Genomic DNA, 17962 nt, shown 5'->3' with positions numbered 1-17962 from the left:
TAGTCGACAGGTGCTTCCTTTGGGCTCAAATTCAACTCGGAGAAGTGTTGGAAGAAATCACGTTGAGAGAAGCTCTGCTCAGCTTTATTCGAGCGGGGCAGATGATTCAATCCATGGAGCTTTCAAAGCTGGTTAGTTAAATGCTTAAACCCCGAGCTTGTCCATGGAGATACCTTTTAAGTCCGACAATGTGGGGTACCGAGCTGTTGCACTGGGTCACTCCGAGTAATTTCGGAACGCCATGATGGCATGATATCTTGTTTGCGTTGTACAGCCTCAGTTAATCGGTGTGCCACTGCTCCTTGTTAAGGGCGGGACAGCTAAAATGGACAGCCTCTTCAATAGCATGGGTTTGGTGACGATGGCCATTTGCAATGATCAGAGGGACCTCACGAACGTGCTGTAGACGAAATGTTTTTGAGAGCTAACTCTCACCCGAAGGCATGCGTGTTGCATTGAAGATCTGGCCTTTGTACGAAGTGTACGGCCGTGCTAACTATGAATAAACCAAGATTCCAGCCCGTAGGCTGCAATCATTTCCTACGAACGCCTTGCCAGAAATCATCGTCGGAGCATGATCACCTACTGTCCACCGCGCAGACGGAGCACCAAGTGCAGCGTCGACTCCTTCTGAATGTTGTAGTCGGAAAGCGTGCGACCGTCTTCCAACTGCTTACCAGCGAAGATAAGACGCTGCTGGTCAGGTGGGATGCCCTCCTTGTCCTGGATCTTGGACTTGACGTTGTCGATGGTGTCGCTAGACTCAACCTCCAACGTAATGGTCTTGCCGGTGAGTGTCTTGACGAAAATCTGCATACCACCACGGAGACGAAGCACCAAGTGGAGAGTGGATTCCTTCTGAATGTTGTAGTCCGAGAGTGTGCGACCATCCTCCAGCTGCTTACCAGCAAAGATGAGACGCTGCTGGTCCGGGGGAATACCCTCCTTGTCCTGAATCTTCGACTTGACGTTGTCGATGGTATCCGACGACTCAACCTCAAGTGTGATAGTCTTGCCAGTCAGGGTCTTGACGAAGATTTGCATACCACCACGCAGACGCAGGACGAGATGCAGTGTGGATTCCTTCTGGATGTTGTAGTCGGAGAGGGTGCGGCCATCCTCGAGCTGCTTGCCGGCGAAAATCAGGCGCTGCTGGTCCGGGGGGATGCCTTCCTTGTCCTGAATCTTCGACTTGACATTGTCAATAGTATCGGACGACTCGACTTCAAGGGTGATGGTCTTGCCGGTCACTAGAGGCAGTGTTAGCATGAGGTGATGCGCGAAGGGTGTTGTGGCAACCTACGAGTCTTGACGAAGATCTGCATACCACCACGAAGGCGGAGGACAAGGTGGAGGGTTGACTCCTTCTGGATGTTGTAGTCGGACAGGGTACGGCCGTCCTCAAGCTGCTTGCCGGCGAAGATCAAGCGTTGCTGATCAGGGGGAATGCCCTCCTTGTCCTGGATCTTGCTCTTGACGTTGTCGATAGTGTCGGAGGACTCCACCTCAAGGGTGATCGTCTTACCGGTGACTATGGAGCTGTTAGCAACCGGATACGCAAATGGCGGTGGCGGCGAGCGCTACTTACGGGTCTTGACGAAGATCTGCATGGCTGTGGTTGTTTTGGGGTAGATGTGACTGTTTGATAGTGTTTGCAGCGTATGTGCGAGTTGTAGGTTGAACGGTGGAGTGTGGTGTAGGAGAAAGCGAGACTGAGGGGCGAGCCAGGTCTTATATGGGAGGCAGGCGCAGGCGGCAATGAGGCTGTGACAGTGATGGTGACGCTAACCCAAGGTGGCCCCTGCACCAATGAGATCAGGAACTCGGAACGTTCGGGCAGGTTCGACCAAAAGTGTGCGGCGCAATTCACTCACTTTGCAAGTTTGCTCTTTGTCAGCCGTACCTTTCGCAGCGAGCTGGAATGCTCTCTCACTACTATCGTCGAAGTAAGACAAGCTGCTGTCGTTGTGCCACCCAGAGCGTGGTGGCCTGTTCGTTGCTTCCCCGCTTCCCGTTATCGCGCCCCATAATGGCGCGTCCGGCCCCATGTGACGCTTCCTTATCGATCAAACAAGGCAACATTGCCTCCACTCCGGTACTCACGTACCGAGGACTTCAGTACGTAGGTACCTACCAGATTGTCGTCTTGCGCTTACTGCGGCTTCAGTGTTTCTGCAAACTACCATAGGAGCTGCCCCCATGGTCAAACACTTTGACCTTGTGCATGATGCGATAAGACGCTTTGATTGCGGTGCATCGCTGACGTATGAGACGACGCACGGGCCTTGCATTCACCGCAGCCTGCCTGCAAACAGTCATGCTTAGTGGCGAAAATCACCCAACCCGAACATGTTGGGCGAAGACTTTGCGGCTCGTTTTGCGACAACAACAAGTGGCGTTTTAAAAGCTTGAAATGCCCTGTTGTGCTCGGGCGAGGTTGTGCGCCACCGCGGCCGAGCTCGTTTGGCCAGTGATGGACCCTGAATCCACGATCTTAGACCAAGTGCACATGGCTACTTCCTAGGTAATATAGATCGCTCAGTGGGTGCGTTTTTCTGGTATGCAATCATTGTAGGTCTGAGGTCACATTGTTGCTACTAAGTTGAAGCCCATCTCCTATCCAAACCCCCTGTCAAGCCAGTACCGTATTAACGGCTTGGTCATAATCCCCAGCTCACCTTCGGTTGATCTACGGAGTGCCACAGCGAGACAGGTCCAGAGCGAGACTGTGAACGAGGCAAAGCATCTGTGACTTAATGAGAATGCGTGGATCTAGGCCATCGCTACCACTTAGCTGCATAAAGACAGTATTATGCACACTTGCACGAGGCGATAGCTTGCATAGCACTGTCAAGACCATTCCCGGTTAGTGTCTCGTTGGACCGTTGATTATTTGCTCGTACCTCCTTCCAACTACAATCGCTTCTTCTTACATCCACTGTGTCTCTCTTTCGATTCCAAGAGCACGGAAGGTTACATTCTACGTGCCAGGAGAAACGAGGTGCTAGATCGTCTCCGTCTGTCGACAGGGAGCAAACCCTTGAGGTTCAAACGCCAATACCTAAGTACAACACAGCTTCGTGAAACAAACTTGACGAATTCAAGCTATCCCAACGAGTCCAAAACTCTGCAATACTGCTCTCAGTTACGGTCGTGCAGCATATCCCAATACTGATCTTGACCAAGCCAGAATGGTATATCAAAACCAATGTACGGGTCCACGCCATCAACTTGAGGAAGCGGTGCGCTCGTGTCGAAGGTGTCGTTGGCCTGCAGGAAGTCGCTCCACTCTGAGCTGCCAAAATCGAAGACTGGAGCATTGGTGTTATTGTACGGAACGGAGGAAGCGTTAGTGGATGACTGAGGCGCTTCTGCTACTTGGTGTGCGCTTGAAGCTTGTGTGAAGGTATTGTGAGATGAGGTCGACCCAGCTGTGGCTGGCTGAGCGACGTGAGTGCCGGCACGTTCCTGTGGCAAGCCCATGCTGGAAGTAGAGCGGTTTGGCCCATCGTTGTTTTCGCTTTGGGGTGCTTCCAATCCACTAGAACTTGTGTAGTGTGGCTGAGCAGATATGCTCGCATCTGATGTCAGATCCGTTCTTGCGCTGGTCTCGTTCAATGTGGTCGGCGGGTGATCTGAACTCAGGTGTCGAGAAGGACGCTGGGTGAGGCGATCACGCAACTCGCGAACAGCAGTGGCACTGGCTTCGGGCCATACACTTCCTCTTCGAGCAAGATGATGGAGTACATCGAGAGCTTTATCGGCAAGCCTATAGTTTTGTTAGCCCTGTTCACAATGAAGCCCAAGTTCTACAAACCGGGAGACGATTCCATCTGAGACGTGATGACTGCTGGCAGCATGGAACAGGATGAATGTGCTGATCCAAACTGCCCATGTGCACGATGGCCACAGCAATGCTAGAGCGTCCGACGTTGGCTCGCGTTGATGCCTCGGCTTAATAGCTTTGTGCAGTGTCGTGATGATGGCTCTTGCAGAACCAATGCATTGCTGAAGAGCAGCATCATATGCATGTCCCTGACGTGAAGCTGCGAGAGTTGGTCGGTTCAGAGAGATGATCGACTCGTGCTTCAAAATCGTCAAGACGGCACGATGGTATGCAGACGCATGCTGATCATCTTCTGTGTCATGGAAGTCTTCCACATCGTTCCACCATTGCGCTAGCTTCGCCGTTAAAGCAGTCGCCTTGTCAGGATCTTTTTGGACATAATGAAGCGATTTGTTTCGTAGTTCTATAATCTGACCTCGTATAGTATATTGTCGCGCCACAAGGCTGGTGAGCCGTAGTCTATCATCTACCATATCGTGAGTGAGTTAAACCGCTAAACGTCATTCCCCTTACCTGTAGGGTACTGATGACCCAGATGCCGCTCAGCAGTCGGGTAGCAAACATCAACGTCATCGTCGTGGAGGCTTAATGGGAGACCCATGGATTGGCATATGAAGCGATCAATAGCGTAGAGTGACCAGAAAATTCTCTGGCGGTGTTCCTTCTCCGCGACCGAAAAGGACGGGAATCGGGTTGGGCAACGGTGTAGCCCAAGCTGGAGTGCCATTCGAATCACAAGACCGCCTAGGCGACTAGCAGCATTAAGCCGAAGCATCGAGACTAAGAAGAGTTGTACGCTTATAGCTGCCTGAAGGGATTGAAGGGTTGTCGGACGGGTCAGAACATGCTGGAGGCAGTCTACTGCATGGTCGTAAGATTTGAAAACAAGGTCCGCAGGGTATTGCGCCGTGTCCAACCCAGATGATTGTCGGTGATCTGCAAGCGATATAGACATTATGGATCGTAGGATTGTCATCTGGAAATTTGGCGCGCCATCGTTAACTTGCTCGTTGAGTTGCGGTAATTTCTCGAAGTACTCCAATACACTCGGAGCATGCAGATATGGGTAAAATGGGTGCCAGTTGGCGAAATAGCTTGCGCTCCAGTCTACAAGCTCTTGGAATGAAACAGTACTTAAAGGCCTGGACTGAGTCTCCTCGTCTCTCCATATTTGACCAGGGGCGTTGGGCGCAGATGAAGGGAGATAATCGTCTTCTCCTGGGACGTGATCGCTTTCGGGCGTCTCTATCTGAGTCGATGCTGATGGGTGGGCGCCACGAATTGCACCGTATACCGATCGAATGAAGTAAATACCACTGGCGCTTCCAACAAAGCTTGAGAGTTTGTCTCCAGGGACGCTACGCATTAAACCCACTTCGCGAGGTGGATGCATCGAAGTGCGACGCCTTTTCGAGGGCCTTTCCCCATCCATGGAAGGAATTGGGCTTATTTGTGTATCTCCGTGCTCCATACTGATACTGATGGGTGTAAGAAGTATGTTAATGTGGAGCTGCAAAATCGCAGTTCGTGAGTTCAGCCCTACGGAGAAACAAACCCCGCACTTGCGATGCGCCGTAATTCAACACAAAACAGCTCTGTGGGCTGAGTTACTGCACGATCAGGTGTGCGGTGATACTCTTCATGGTCCTTTGTGCATTCTGGATATAGAGATCCATGCGACCGCTTCGTTCATAAACGTTGCTCAAAAGTAGTTGTGCCAGCTGGTCGACTTGAGAGGCAATCCTGAAGTATTGGGTGCTTGTGGGGGCTCAATGCCTCTGAGCTGTTCGGCAACGCCCTTCGACACGTTTGAAGAGGCGGATTCAGGGTACGCTGGCGAGTGCATACTTTCAGATCCTGGAGTGTGTGGAATTGGCAGAGCCATGCGTGGATCCTCTTCGGCGCGCAAATCGGTCGGTTGAAGTGCCGGTACAGCTGGAAAGGAGATGGATGGTAGCTCCGCTTGAGGGGCCACTGCTTGCAGTTTTTTCTCCTGAAACCACATAGCGAGCTGGTCAGGCGTCTGAAGTGGAAGTCGTCTCCAATCGTCTTGCCTTTCGGTTTTTGACAGCTCACGGGGCGTCTTCAGGAGACCGAAATTACTAGCTTGGATGCTGTCACGTTCGTCGAATGCAAGCATGGTTGCGTATAGTGCAGACTCGGTGTCTCGCAGCCGCCTCTCAAGATTGTTGATGTACGCGATTGGAAGCCCTCGTTTTCCGCCTTCTTGATACCGGCAGATCAACGAAGATGCGCGACATTGCGAGCATGAAGGCCTACAAAAACGTTAGGAAGCTCGTGGTAAGACGGGATGACTAGAAGGACCTACACACGCCGGTCGCACCTGCACTTCTTTGACCGACAGTTATCGCACGCAATTGGGTTTAGAGCCTTCGCAATCAGCGGACATAAGAAATACCTACAAGCTTTGACTTACCATGAAGAACTATGACATGAGGTTTGTAAATGGAACGGTTTCAAGTAACGGTTATCGATGTGTTCGGGTATCTACTCTCACGTGACTGAGCGATGCCAGTTTGGGTTTATGTACAGGGCACGGATCTCTTCGTCCTGCACTGCATCGCCATCGTCGACTTACACCATTGACTCTGCCTGTGCAAGTACATTGTCCGTGAATATCGTGCAGCTTGTGGATGCTGAAGTCGCGCGATCTTTGACAATCGGAGAAAGAATGTGCGGTGTATTCCCGAGTTTGTACGGCGGCCTTTCTTTCTCCGCGCATCTCCCCGCAATGAACCACTGCCGATCCACCAATGCAAACTCCAAGTAGTCGCGCAACGTTAATACATAAGCTTGAGATGTTCGCCAATCGACCATTTACTATACATCATCTTCTCTGGCTGCAACATCATAATCAGAACCTCAACTGCCACAATGTCGCCAATTGCCATCCAGCGGAAGCATTCCATTGCAACTATGGGCGCCGATGGCATCGGTCCTGAAGTTGTCAATGCTGCTGTACAGGTTTTGAAGAAGCTCGTATCACTCGACCGCTCTTTTGAGCTCGAATTCAAAGACTATGACTGGAGCTCAGAGACCTACAAGAAGACTGGGAACTACATTCCCGACGGCGGTCTGGAGGAACTAAGAAAGCATGATGCTATTCTCTTTGGCGCTGTTGGCGCACCAGATGTCCCGGATCACATCTCCCTATGGGGCCTTCGACTGGCAATTTGCCAACCATTCCAGCAGTACGCCAACGTCCGCCCAACAAGAATCTTCCGTGGCACACAGTCTCCTCTCAGGAACGCCTCGCATGGTGACCTTGACTGGGTAATTGTGCGCGAGAATTCAGAGGGCGAATATGCCGGTCAGGGAGGCCGATCGCACAAAGGCCAACCATGGGAGGTATCCACAGAAGTCTCCATCTTCACAAGGCATGCTGTCGAACGACTCATCCGATTTGCCTTCGAGCTGGCCCAGAAGAGGGAGAGGAAATTTCTGACAGTTGTCACCAAGTCCAATGCTCAAAGAAACGGCATGGTCATGTGGGACGAGATCGCCGTCGAGGTATCGAAAGACTTCCCTGACGTAAAGTGGGACAAGATGCTGGTCGATGCCATGACCTGCCGCATGGTGCTGGACCCGAAGTCTCTCGACACCATCGTCGCAACCAACCTCGTAAGTCATGAGAGACCCTGTTAATAGTCCTAAACCACTAACCAAGCCAGCACGCCGATATCCTTTCTGACCTCGCAGCTGCCCTGGCTGGTTCCATCGGCATCGCGCCGACCAGCAACCTGGACCCCTCGCGCAAGAACCCTTCCATGTTCGAGCCAATTCACGGCTCCGCATTTGACATCACCGGCAAGGGGGTCGCTAACCCAGTCGCCACATTCTGGACCGCAGCGGAGATGCTGACATGGTTGGGAGAGGAGGAAGCTGCCAACAAGATGATGAAGGCGGTAGAGAATGTCACAGAGCGCGGCATTGTTACTAAGGATCTTGGTGGAAGCTCAAATACAAAGGAGGTTACGGATGCGGTGTGCTCGGAGCTGGAGAAGGTGTTTGGGAAGGGGAATTAGGCACGGCACTATGGTTTGTATGTTTCTGAATGTGTCGCGATTCTGCATAGACGTTACAGCTGAACACTTTCAAATCCTCGATTGATGCTCTTATTTCCTACACCCCAAGAGTTTGGCTGGATTGCAGTGCGTTTGGGTTACATGAGAAAACTATCCATGCTCGTGAGAACGGAGAGAGCCTGCAGAGGTCTGAGTGATGAATTCTGTATGCGAAAAAAAAAAAAAAAAAAAAAAAGTATAACTGCACCATCCCCAATGTCTACCTGCAAATAGTTGCGGAAACTTTCTTTACGATGGCAAAAAATGGCCAAATAAGTGCCGTGGGTATCGTCCATCCTTGAACGCCTGAGTCCGCTACATAGTAGCATGCTGATAATGACCAGCGCAGGCAAAGCAACAGCAACCAAAAGTGGATACATAGAATCGTCGTGACAAAACATCCAGCCCCAGACAGAGCGATCAATTACGCGTCAAAGGAGGCAAACCGGAAAAGCGAGGGTTCGGGTCACTAGCATGCTCCTTTTCCCACACCACACACGCTTCTTGAAACTTCTCTCTCTTGTAAGCATGCTCAAACTGCTCCGTGTTCCACTCCACAGATATCTCCTCGTAGCACTTCTCGAACGAGGCATCTCGCTCAAGTCCACACGCAGCAGCGTGCGCCTCGCACTCCGAGCAATCGTCGTGCTGTTCGCCGTCGGGGAAGCAGCCCATACAGTGCTCTGTAAAGGGAGGGTGCAAATACCCATGCTTGCAACGAGGCGGGAGACAGTCGTGCTTGAGCTCTTGGAAGCCGCGGGTCATGCGGAATCCCGGCGGGTACTTGGTCAGATTTGGAAAGCCGGGGACAGGGAGGTCGTTGCTAGTGCCGGCCAAGGCCTCGTTGGGGTCATCAAAGGCTCCCATGAGGATCCAGGGTCGATTTGTGGGTATGGCATGGAGGTTGCAGTCTTGTGCAATGGTTTGAGATCGTGGGAAGCTGGTGGTGCCGCTGAAGTGAGCTTCTTCTTGGGCCTTGCGTTGGCGGTCCTGATCGAGTGCTGCATCGTCTAGATGCTGCAGTTGGGGTGCTTCGTGAGCGTACCGGGTTGGATTGTAGCCCGGCTCGACACTATATCGCGATGCGAGGTGGTCGTACAGCGCTTTCTGACCGCAGGCGCATGGCAGATAGGCGTTGGCATCGTAGAAGCCGTTTGCACGATCCATGTCATCAAGCCAACCCAGGACTGGGTTTGTGACTTCTGCACCGGCATAGTCCGGATGACCATTCAGCCCATGAAGGGTCTCGGACTGCTCAGCGTCGAGTTCTGGTTCGGAAAAATCAAGGCATCCTTGGTTGATTTTGATCGCTTCCTCATCGTTGAGATACCACCTAGAGTCATGGCGTTTTTCAAATCCGGGTAGACAGGCAGGTCGAAAGCTACGAGCTCTATACATCTCGTATTTATAGATACTGCGGAAATCAGTGACGGGATGCGCTAAGCCGTCGATGACCGGAGGCTTTTGCTGATGCCATAGCAGCTCCAGATGACTAGCAAAGATGTTTAATCCAGTGATGCCATGGCGCGATCTGCTCCACTCGAATGTGCCATCTCGGTCAACGCGATCTTGGATGCTCTTTTCCAGGGAGAACCAAACCATCTGAAGCATAAAGTGAATATCCTCTCGATCAGCGGCGACAGGTCGACCAGGATAGGTTGCGATTCCAGTGAAGTTGGAAGCTGTTTCTCCAGGATCGTAGAGACTTTTGGACTCTAGGTACTGTCGATTCCGAGCTGACAGCACAACTTCATTTAAAGGTCCTTCGTGAAACGTAATATTGCCGTGAACCCTGAGCAGCTCAGAAAGGTGAGCCGAAATGTAAGTTTTGGGGCGCAGCTGGTCGTGGGTCGGTTTCCGCTCAGTGTGAGGTGCTTGTTGAATGCCACAAACCTTGTCAGCGACTCGAAGACGAAGCCAAGAGGGAGTCCTGAGATAGAGATAGTCGCAGAAGACGATCCAGAGAAGAGCGCCAGCGACAATCGAGCCAAAGCGTTGTTGTAGCAAGAGTTGAACCAGTTGGGCGCTCAAGCCAAAAGCCATCGAGACTGAAAAGAGTAGCTTACACGCGGGCCATCCACCAGCGTATACGAGCAACAATACGAAGATCATCGTTGTGAGACAGAGCCAATCACTGCTACCGGGTGAAACGACTGACCAAGCCATTATGGGGATGTTAGAAGAGAGGTTGAGAGTGGGCGGAGATAGTGAAAAAAGGGAAAATATCATGATTAGTGAATCGGTGGAGAACTACACTGCGCGTTCAAGCACAGCACGAGCCTTTTGAGACAGTCGAAGTAATTACAACAATGGCGCCTTTCTGTTGACTTCACTAGCCAACAGTCGTATCGCAGATGCGTTCTTTGGCTTCGTAGAATTTGTCTGCTATCGGATGGAGGCTCATTAAGGGGGAGGCAGTGAAGAGATATGTGAGACAGGACCGCGAATGTTCAAGTGCAACGGTGAAAGAGTAGAGATGATTAGTAACATAGAGTGGTAAACGCTCACAGTGTTGGAAGAGAAGCTCATAATGCTCAAAGGCAGACCACTACTCTTGGTGCTGGACCTGTCAGGGCGCTGCGAGTATGACGTGTGAAAGTGAAGTAGCATGATTCGAGCTCTAACAATGTCGTTAACGAAACAAAGACACAAAGAGCTGTTCCCAGCTTCTTTGTGTCCGATTGTACCGTATAGATTGCTGTACTGTGTCGACTCTTCGGCAAACAAAGTGTATATAGTTTGTGATGGTTGTGGGCACGACCGTTCGTGTTGAAGAAGTCTGTCAACGCTGTGGCAGATGTTCACATTGGTATACGGCAAGCGTGCAGCTTGATGTTAAAAATGGCTTAGTTGCTGTGCTGGTTTTGACGAGCAGTAGCTGAGATGATGTCGCCGCAGCAAAGTATTGAGGCCGATATACAGCTGGTGTACAGTCTAGCAAGCGGCATCGTGGTAGTCAAGTTGAACATGGTCGGCTTCGTGCTCGCTGTTGGTGGCATGTCGGTTCTGTCTTGATTTGTTTGAGTGGCCGTGTCGTGGACTCCATTGTCTTGCTGAACAAAGACGTGCAATGATGTTGAAAGGCTTAGCGAATCTGACGCTATAGTCCTGGGGTTTCCAGCGTGCTCGGTAAGATGTTCATATTTCGTCGTTCGGGCAGAGGGCCTGCGTGACATAGGTAGTAGAGAGGAAGGTGTCACAGGGTTTGACAACGACTCCGGGTATCAGGGTATCTCTTTTGATTGCGGGATATATCTCGCTATATACGACACGTGAATCGTCCGTATGATTGCTACAGCAAGCCGTCGTTAATGCTGCCAAGAAATGTAAACGCTGCAAATCCCTAATATAGTACCCCTGCACGCTCCGTAGACACGTACTTCCCAACCTATGACCAATGAACCCCAGCCGAGCCCTACGCGCTTTTGATGAACGATGCCGAGAGTTGAGAGAAAAAGACATGACAACTGCAGTCTATCTGCAGCTGCTCGCAAGACGTGAAAGATCGGTATCGCAGAATATACAAGAAGTAGAACGTGATTAAAAGCCGTACGTCGGTCGCACCCGGTCGATGGAAGAATCGAAGGTAAGTTTACATGATGATCGAAGGAGCTGATGCAGGTTAGTGAGGCTCAGTAGAAACATGGCAGGGACAACTTACTATCGACGTTCTGCTTGATGGACTTGTGGGGTAGGACGGAACCGCCATTGACGTAGACTTCGTCGCCAATGGAGACATCGTCGCCAAGAACCGTTACGTTCTCAAGACGAGCCCACTTGCCAACAGTGCTGTTCCAGCCAACAATGGTCGACTTGACCCAGGCGTGGTCCTTGACGCGGCTGTTCTTCAGCAACACGCAGCGCTGAAGACGAACACCGTCGCCAATGACAACATTGGGGCCAATTGTAACGTTGGGACCGATGCGGCAGTTCTTGCCAATCTTTGCGGTCTCGTCGATCATGACATTGCCGCCGTACACGTAGGGCTCGTTAAGCGAAACAAGAGCCTTGGGGTTCTTGCGCTGCAGAGATGAAAGGTATAGGCAGGTGCCAGAGAGGAAGTCCTTGGGCTGTCCAACATCCATCCAGAAACCCTCGAGATCGAACGAGTGCAGACCTCCGTCCTTGCAGATAGCGGGGAAAGTCTCTTGCTCGATGGATGTGGGGCGGAGCTCGATGCGCTGGAGGACGCTAGGGTTGAGGATGTAGATGCCGGCGTTGATACGGTTGCCGACGAACTCAACGGGCTTCTCAACGAAGCGGTCAATTCTCGAGGCGTGGCTGGGCTTGTGTACGACAACACCGTACTTGGAAGGCTCTTCCACCTTTGTGACGACGATCGTGCCCTCGTCACCGTGCTGCTTGTGGAACTCGGCGAGCTGCGCGAAGGGGTATTCGCAGGTAACGTCGGCGTTGAGGACGAAGAACGGCGAATCGTCCTTGCCAAGGATGGCCTCAGCAAGCTTCAGAGGGCCGGCGGTGCCGAGGGGCTCGGTCTCGACGGAGAATGTGATTTTGATGTTGTACTGCTTCTCGTACTGCAACAGCCAGTCAATTGGGCATTCTCTGTGACTGGCGCGTTTTGGCTATACTGACTTCCTTCAGGGCCTCGGCCATGATCTCTGGGCGGTAGTTGACCGCAAGGACCACATCGGTAACACCGGCAGAGGCAAGAGCCTCGATCTGGTGCTGGATCATGGGCTTGTTTGCGAACTCAACAAGCGGCTTGGGGTATGTGAGGGTCTGTAGCTGGAGTCAGTCGTGCTGGTTCGCGGGGCGCGGGGCTCTCCTGGGAGAGCATTGCGAGGTGAGAATGCGTACGAGAGGCCTCAGACGGGTACCGAACCCTCCGACGAGAATGATGGCTGCATCGGCTGTCAGTCATCTCCATTGTAAATATATGCAATCGCACGTACCCTTCATGTTGTTGGTGGTGGTGGTACGTAAGACGGTTTAGAAGGTTGTGGAGGGGCTGAAGAAGAGGTGGATCTTCGACAACGGAGGCAGCAAGTAAGCGAAAGGCAAACGAGTGAACTGCAGACAGGACACTAGATATAGCGTGCAGGTGAACAAGCAGACAGAGTCAAAGAGCGCAATGGTGAGGACAGCTGGACATTATGAACTCAGGCCAGGAAGCTCCCTAGCATGGCTAGCTCGGTCCATGCGAAGAAGGGGTCCATTAATTCCCCTTTCCTCGCCAACCAAGTCCCCTCCCTCGGCCGCGCCCCTCGTGTCTGCACCCTAACATCTCCGACCCCTTGCAATTGATCCTTCTTTGCTGTTCCTGATCGCACGGCCTACCCGCTGCTAATTCGAGCGTGCTTGCCCTCGCGTTGTGACCTCGTAGAACCATCAGCAAAACTCGACCGCTACTGCAACCCTGGAACGACATCACGCCAGCGCGCCCCAGAATATCGCAGGTACAAGCGACGCATCTGACCATTCCCTCTGCCGCTCGGCACACCGCCTTGCGCAAGATCCCCTGAGTCGACGACCACGTGCAGCTTCAAGCCGAAATTAGAGGCGTTCAAGCTCGACGTGTTAGGTCGCTCAGCGGAGAGCACCCGAGTACCCGCCCTTACCGGCCGCATGTGGCTGTGCTCTGCTTGCCTGTTCCGGCGAAAGTGTAATGCGAGCTACAGTCAATTTGCGCCGCGTAGCTGCTGTTCGAGTACACATGATCGGTCTTGGAGCGAAAAGAAAACTTGCGACGTCTCAGAGCGCCGGGATTTTCTTAGGACTCCCAGCAAGCCCCTCACGAGCTGCTCACGCTGTTTGAGGGAGCACCATCTTGATTGCGACGCGCGTCGTATTTGCGTGGCAACTGTCCAACTTCACTCCTGCTCACGATGCGCTTACACAACCACATGCGCGCTAGAGGATGTATTTTGAGCGACAACAGCTCGTATCACTGCATCTAGAATCTTTGTTGCGACGTTTGCAGTACTTGACGCTGAAATGTGTGTTCATCTTTGATCGCCTTTGTCGTTACATTATGCTCATGCATGTCGTTCCCTCAACACGCCTCGTTACGACTCATCTGTTCACAGAACAAGTCGCAATTTTCGCGGCCTCTTGCATTTCCCTGTCGAGCGTTTCAAGCTCAATGGTCAAAGGTCAAAGAACTCAATGCACGCTACAGCCGCTTGGTGGAGCCGTACTGCCTATACTGGCAATCCCATCGAACTGTGGGAGACTGAGCGCTAACGCGTTGTGAATAGCATCCACATGCGCTTATTCCCGATGCCTTGATGTACGAAAGTCTGCGAACACTTCGCAGCCTTATGTGTGCGCTTGAGCAGATGCGTAAATCAGAGAGGAACGCGCGCATACGGGAAGGTTGTCCACGACGTCTTTGATGTTGTGGCCAAAGAAGAATCACCCAAAATCTTGAACAGATCGAGATTGCCTCCTCCGCGGAGCGTGAATGGCATCCTTCCCTTCATGGCAAGTATTGTAAAAGCCATGGAAAACTGACCGCAGTTACTCCGTTGTGACCGATCGCCACTCCACCTCGTCATTACTGTTAACGCTACATACCGAAGTTCTTACGGGTACCAGCCGACACATCTTGTGCCAAGTTGCTCTGCAGGCCGTCTTCAATCCACAACTGGCGCGACCAGAAACCACATCCCCTTCCTTGCACGCCTTCTCAACCTTTGACACAGCATTCTCTGAGGGTTACACAAAATCCTTCAAGGCCTTTCTTCGGCGTTCTATCCCTTGAACTTATACTCATTGGCGAAGATCCAATTACCCTTGTCGTATCGCCACAGGTCGAGACCAATCGCTTGCCCTTCGCGGACGTTCTGGAGCACCTCCTTCTCGACCGCGTGGAATGCCTCGTCAACCTTCTTCTCCTCGTTGACCTTGTTCATGACTGTCCAGTGCGGTTTCCACCCTCCCTGGTCCTGCTCGCTGAGATGAGGCATCCATTGCTCTCTCAAGTCTTCATGGACCTGCTTCATCCTGTTGTACCCCTTGCCAACATTAATGCCCACCCCGAGGCGCATTCGAAATGCCTTTCCACTCGAGACGAAGAAAGGTTTTGTACTGGCAGACAGCTGCGACAGTCCTCCATCGATTGTCTCGAATCGTGAGTCAGGAAGAGCATGGAATAGCGTCAGATGCGCAGGTGTCCTGTTGAGACGCTTGGGGAAGTACTGCTCGCGCATCAGGTTCATGGGTTTCGCCAATGAGTCTGTCAGCTTGAGTGTAAGCACGTAGACCAACTCTTCCTCGGCCCCGGTATTTGGCTTGTGCTCTTCGCGAGTCACATGCTCGATCCTTCTGTTTCCTTGTCCATGGCCTTCTGGACTCCGTCGACGAGGACTTGTGGGTTTTTGGGCACGCCCATTGGTCCTTGATACTGCCTGCGTTGCAGGATTATCGTGTTGCTGTGGAAACTGTTTTGGGGGTCCTCTAGACCCGCCGGCTGCAGCAGCGTAATTCATGGTTATGGGCACAACGCGTGCGACAAGAAGATAGGGTCGCGTCTGCCGTGAGATTGTAGGGAGTATCATTGATTTTACTAGAATCGTTCTTTCTCGGTGCGTTCCTGACTAGGTAATGCACAGAGCTCGAAGATCACTGCGTCATCGACGGGCGCTAGCATTAGCTGCGCAGGTGGAGATCTAAGAATCACCATCAGTTCATAGCATCGATTCGCATGTGTCAATTATAGATTCGCATCATGGGCATTCTGAAGGTAAACAATGTGGTACAAGGGCTCATCAGCCACAGGATACCTCCTACACCGTCGCTAAACGCAAACATACTCAGGCTGATCCGAAGCGGGTATCATTGCCAAAAACACCGTTATGTACAAACACTCATAGCAGCGTTATGTATGCGACACTATTACAGCTTCCACCCTTAGATTAAAGTCTGCTGATGACTCGCCATCTTCCACTCCCGCCCCTCCAGCACCCACGCACTCGAGCAAATCGCTCTGAACGCCTGGTCCGCGCGCTGCGCTTCGACGCGGTAGTATATCATCGCGCTGTCCGTGCCTAGTGGCACAACCTCGTCATGGCTGAGTTTGTAGTCGTTCCATGGCTGGAATTCTAGACTCTGCAGCATCTCGTGGACGGTCGGCGACGAGACTGCAGTCAGGATGTAGTCTCCGGGAAAAATCATGACGGGGTTGCGCGATAGGAGGGGTAGTAGGGCGCGGCCGGAACTGCATAGCGCGGCCCAGGCTTGGTGCTCAAGGCTGCAGACTGCTGCAGTGAGGGAGGGGTTGGTAAGTGATGGTGCAGCTGTTGCCATTTTGGTGTTGTCAACCGCGAGGTTGTGCACAGGGGAGCCGCCGGGAGAGTCTCGTCGTTGGAGAATAAAGCAAAGGCGAGCACCGACGTCACGGAAGCCTGTTTCTACGTCTCAACCAGAGCACGCGAATGAAAGAGGGGCCTAAGCGAGTTCGCCGATGATCCTCGCTGACATAAACAGGAAGGGGTAACACTGGGTGAGCCATGTCAAGGCTGTGACATGACGTCATTTGGATAGTCTTGAACAGCTACGACACTCTCCTAGAGCTTCTGGCTTGCTGAATGCATGCCGCGCCGGCACACTGTATCAGCCTGATGCTGCACCCACCTGTGCTTCTCTGTTCTTCACCCTCATTACGTTCGAAACCTTCACCTGCCTATGTAGCAGCAATGCGCGCTCGACAAAGGCCCCCTAACACGAGCACAAACCCTTTAGTCTGACATCAATCAAGACAAGACCTGTAATGAGGCCCAGATTGTGACTTGGGTTTGTCCCACACTTGCTCCCTCGTTACGAGCCTCGTTACGAGGATGTCTAACAAGTAGCGGTCTTCCTACCCCCGTGGCACGCAGCAGCCGCTACTCAGGACCGACCCACGCGCTGTATTGTAGGATCTTTAATCGAAAGTATAATTTCTCGGATCCAAGATGACCAGAGCGGCAGCTCAAGAAGTGTGCAGACAGTGTGGCAGGTGATTGTAAAGAAGGGGAGGCAGCTCGGAGCTCACTTTGCTGCCTGGGATTTAGAGGTCGAGTCTGGCAGATAAGAGCGTAAATATCAACGCCGGTGAAGACAGTCGCTGCATGGGTAACCGTCTGCAGTCGTTGAAGGAGCAGTCGATACTCTGGTAGTCTTGGTGTGCACTTCCAGGAGCTGTACAACTTTCAACAGCACTGACTCGAGAAAATACATGACTTGTCCGTGGATCCAAGCAACGATTTTTTCCGACCTATAAGAACGCTATAGGTTTCTTTTGGAAGATCCGCTTATATAAGCTTCACACTGATTAGTGTAAGGGACTACAGAAATGTCCTTCATGCTCATCGTCTCTTGGAAATGAAGAAATGACGGCTACAACTCTAGGTGATTCGGAGTGTAGTATTCGAGAGGCCGTCGTCGACTCAAGCACGCATAAGGGGGGCGACTATGTATCATGCGATGCGCGAATTCCAATATTGCGTATAGTCCAGTGAAGAGATAGACAGGTAAGACATGCACGCAGAATCGAAAGGTTTGACGTAGATCACCTTCTGGTATAGTAGCAAGCATCGATAGCTGTCCTTTCTTCTTACTCAAGACTGTTAGTGCTTAGGTAGGGCAGCAACGGTGTGGAGAGAAGGTTCACAGCACTTCTATCACCACTCTCGTGTTCAGATGAACGTGCATCTCAGATCCTAACAGCTCAACCAGGCTTGATAGAAGGGAATGTTTGAATTCAGATATCGAGCGACAAGCACAATGTTAACAAAGATCATCTTGCCCGTAAAAGGAAGCAGCCCCGGGGTCTCAACAAGGTCAGGAGACGAAGCTGGCTGCGTGGAACTGCACTCATGTTGGCCAACCACATTCCAATGTGGCGCTTTGAGTTCCTGTGAAATTGGCGGCAGTCTCAAGATGCGAAAGCCAATGACGCAATTGGCGAGTTTGTGTACCGCCTATCGCGCATACTCCTTTGAGCTTTGTTTCTCAAAGTTAACACTATCCGGGCCGACCTTTTACTCAAGAGATTTCTGTTTTCGATAATGCTACACTTTGCAAG

The 17962-nt window shown here is 51.9% G+C and overlaps 8 protein-coding genes across 8 annotated transcripts; 1 reads left to right on the top strand and 7 right to left on the bottom strand.

Annotated features, from left to right (window-relative positions):
* Positions 1-582: 582 nt before the first annotated feature.
* Positions 583-1610, bottom strand: C7974DRAFT_412169 (polyubiquitin; the record flags this gene model as incomplete). Its single annotated transcript, XM_046143619.1, has 3 exons — positions 583-1250; positions 1304-1531; positions 1589-1610. The coding sequence occupies 3 exons, from the start codon at positions 1608-1610 to the stop codon at positions 583-585; spliced, it is 918 nt and encodes a 305-aa protein (XP_045997918.1).
* Positions 1611-3141: 1531 nt separating this feature from the next.
* Positions 3142-5279, bottom strand: C7974DRAFT_433278 (fungal-specific transcription factor domain-containing protein; the record flags this gene model as incomplete). The annotated part of the gene is made up of 3 exons (XM_046144912.1): positions 3142-3769; positions 3818-4313; positions 4361-5279. The coding sequence occupies 3 exons, from the start codon at positions 5277-5279 to the stop codon at positions 3142-3144; spliced, it is 2043 nt and encodes a 680-aa protein (XP_045997917.1).
* Positions 5280-5350: 71 nt separating this feature from the next.
* Positions 5351-6301, bottom strand: C7974DRAFT_165776 (uncharacterized protein). Its single transcript, XM_046136054.1, has 3 exons — positions 6285-6301; positions 6177-6238; positions 5351-6123 (listed from the first exon to the last, which is right to left on the bottom strand). Exons 1-3 carry the CDS (start codon positions 6285-6287, stop codon positions 5550-5552), a joined length of 639 nt encoding a protein of 212 aa, XP_045997916.1. The 5' UTR covers positions 6288-6301; the 3' UTR covers positions 5351-5549.
* A 1-nt stretch (position 6302) lies between these two features.
* On the top strand, positions 6303-8101 carry C7974DRAFT_357385 (uncharacterized protein). The gene is made up of 2 exons (XM_046139618.1): positions 6303-7489; positions 7540-8101. Exons 1-2 carry the CDS (start codon positions 6743-6745, stop codon positions 7891-7893), a joined length of 1101 nt encoding a protein of 366 aa, XP_045997915.1. The 5' UTR covers positions 6303-6742; the 3' UTR covers positions 7894-8101.
* A 251-nt stretch (positions 8102-8352) lies between these two features.
* C7974DRAFT_375273 (uncharacterized protein) lies at positions 8353-10098 on the bottom strand (the record flags this gene model as incomplete). The annotated part of the gene is made up of 1 exon (XM_046140197.1): positions 8353-10098. One exon carries the CDS (start codon positions 10096-10098, stop codon positions 8353-8355), a length of 1746 nt encoding a protein of 581 aa, XP_045997914.1.
* Positions 10099-11156: 1058 nt separating this feature from the next.
* On the bottom strand, positions 11157-13069 carry C7974DRAFT_392233 (mannose-1-phosphate guanyltransferase-like protein). Its single transcript, XM_046141656.1, has 5 exons — positions 12849-13069; positions 12754-12797; positions 12529-12675; positions 11594-12470; positions 11157-11544 (listed from the first exon to the last, which is right to left on the bottom strand). Exons 1-5 carry the CDS (start codon positions 12853-12855, stop codon positions 11525-11527), a joined length of 1095 nt encoding a protein of 364 aa, XP_045997913.1. The 5' UTR covers positions 12856-13069; the 3' UTR covers positions 11157-11524.
* A 1114-nt stretch (positions 13070-14183) lies between these two features.
* On the bottom strand, positions 14184-15468 carry C7974DRAFT_392230 (uncharacterized protein). Its single transcript, XM_046141655.1, has one exon. The coding sequence runs from the start codon at positions 15453-15455 to the stop codon at positions 14649-14651; it is 807 nt and encodes a 268-aa protein (XP_045997912.1). The 5' UTR covers positions 15456-15468; the 3' UTR covers positions 14184-14648.
* On the bottom strand, positions 15467-16308 carry C7974DRAFT_392229 (uncharacterized protein). Its single transcript, XM_046141654.1, has one exon. It carries the CDS (start codon positions 16201-16203, stop codon positions 15808-15810), a length of 396 nt encoding a protein of 131 aa, XP_045997911.1. The 5' UTR covers positions 16204-16308; the 3' UTR covers positions 15467-15807.
* Positions 16309-17962: the final 1654 nt, after the last annotated feature.

This window comes from Boeremia exigua (genome assembly GCF_020726555.1).
Source record: "Boeremia exigua strain MPI-SDFR-AT-0100 chromosome Unknown C7974scaffold_5, whole genome shotgun sequence".
NCBI lineage: Eukaryota > Fungi > Ascomycota > Dothideomycetes > Pleosporales > Didymellaceae > Boeremia > Boeremia exigua.
The sequence above is the reverse complement of the archived record's forward strand: the minus strand, read 5'-3'. Positions and strand labels throughout refer to the sequence as shown.

Bases quoted from the DNA above. Each gene is read 5' to 3' on its own strand.
- C7974DRAFT_165776 (XM_046136054.1), bottom strand. The intron at 6,124-6,176 runs GTAGGTCCTTCT...ACGTTTTTGTAG, and splicing joins TGCAGGTGCGACCGGCGTGT to GCCTTCATGCTCGCAATGTC.
- C7974DRAFT_357385 (XM_046139618.1), top strand. From the start codon at position 6,743: ATGTCGCCAATTGCCATCCAGCGGAAGCATTCCATTGCAACTATGGGC. The intron at 7,490-7,539 runs GTAAGTCATGAG...TAACCAAGCCAG, and splicing joins CCATCGTCGCAACCAACCTC to CACGCCGATATCCTTTCTGA.
- C7974DRAFT_392233 (XM_046141656.1), bottom strand. The intron at 12,676-12,753 runs GTACGCATTCTC...CTCCAGCTACAG, and splicing joins GTACCCGTCTGAGGCCTCTC to ACCCTCACATACCCCAAGCC. The intron at 11,545-11,593 runs GTAAGTTGTCCC...AACCTGCATCAG, and splicing joins CATCAAGCAGAACGTCGATA to CTCCTTCGATCATCATGTAA.
- C7974DRAFT_392230 (XM_046141655.1), bottom strand. From the start codon at position 15,455: ATGATACTCCCTACAATCTCACGGCAGACGCGACCCTATCTTCTTGTC.
- C7974DRAFT_392229 (XM_046141654.1), bottom strand. From the start codon at position 16,203: ATGGCAACAGCTGCACCATCACTTACCAACCCCTCCCTCACTGCAGCA.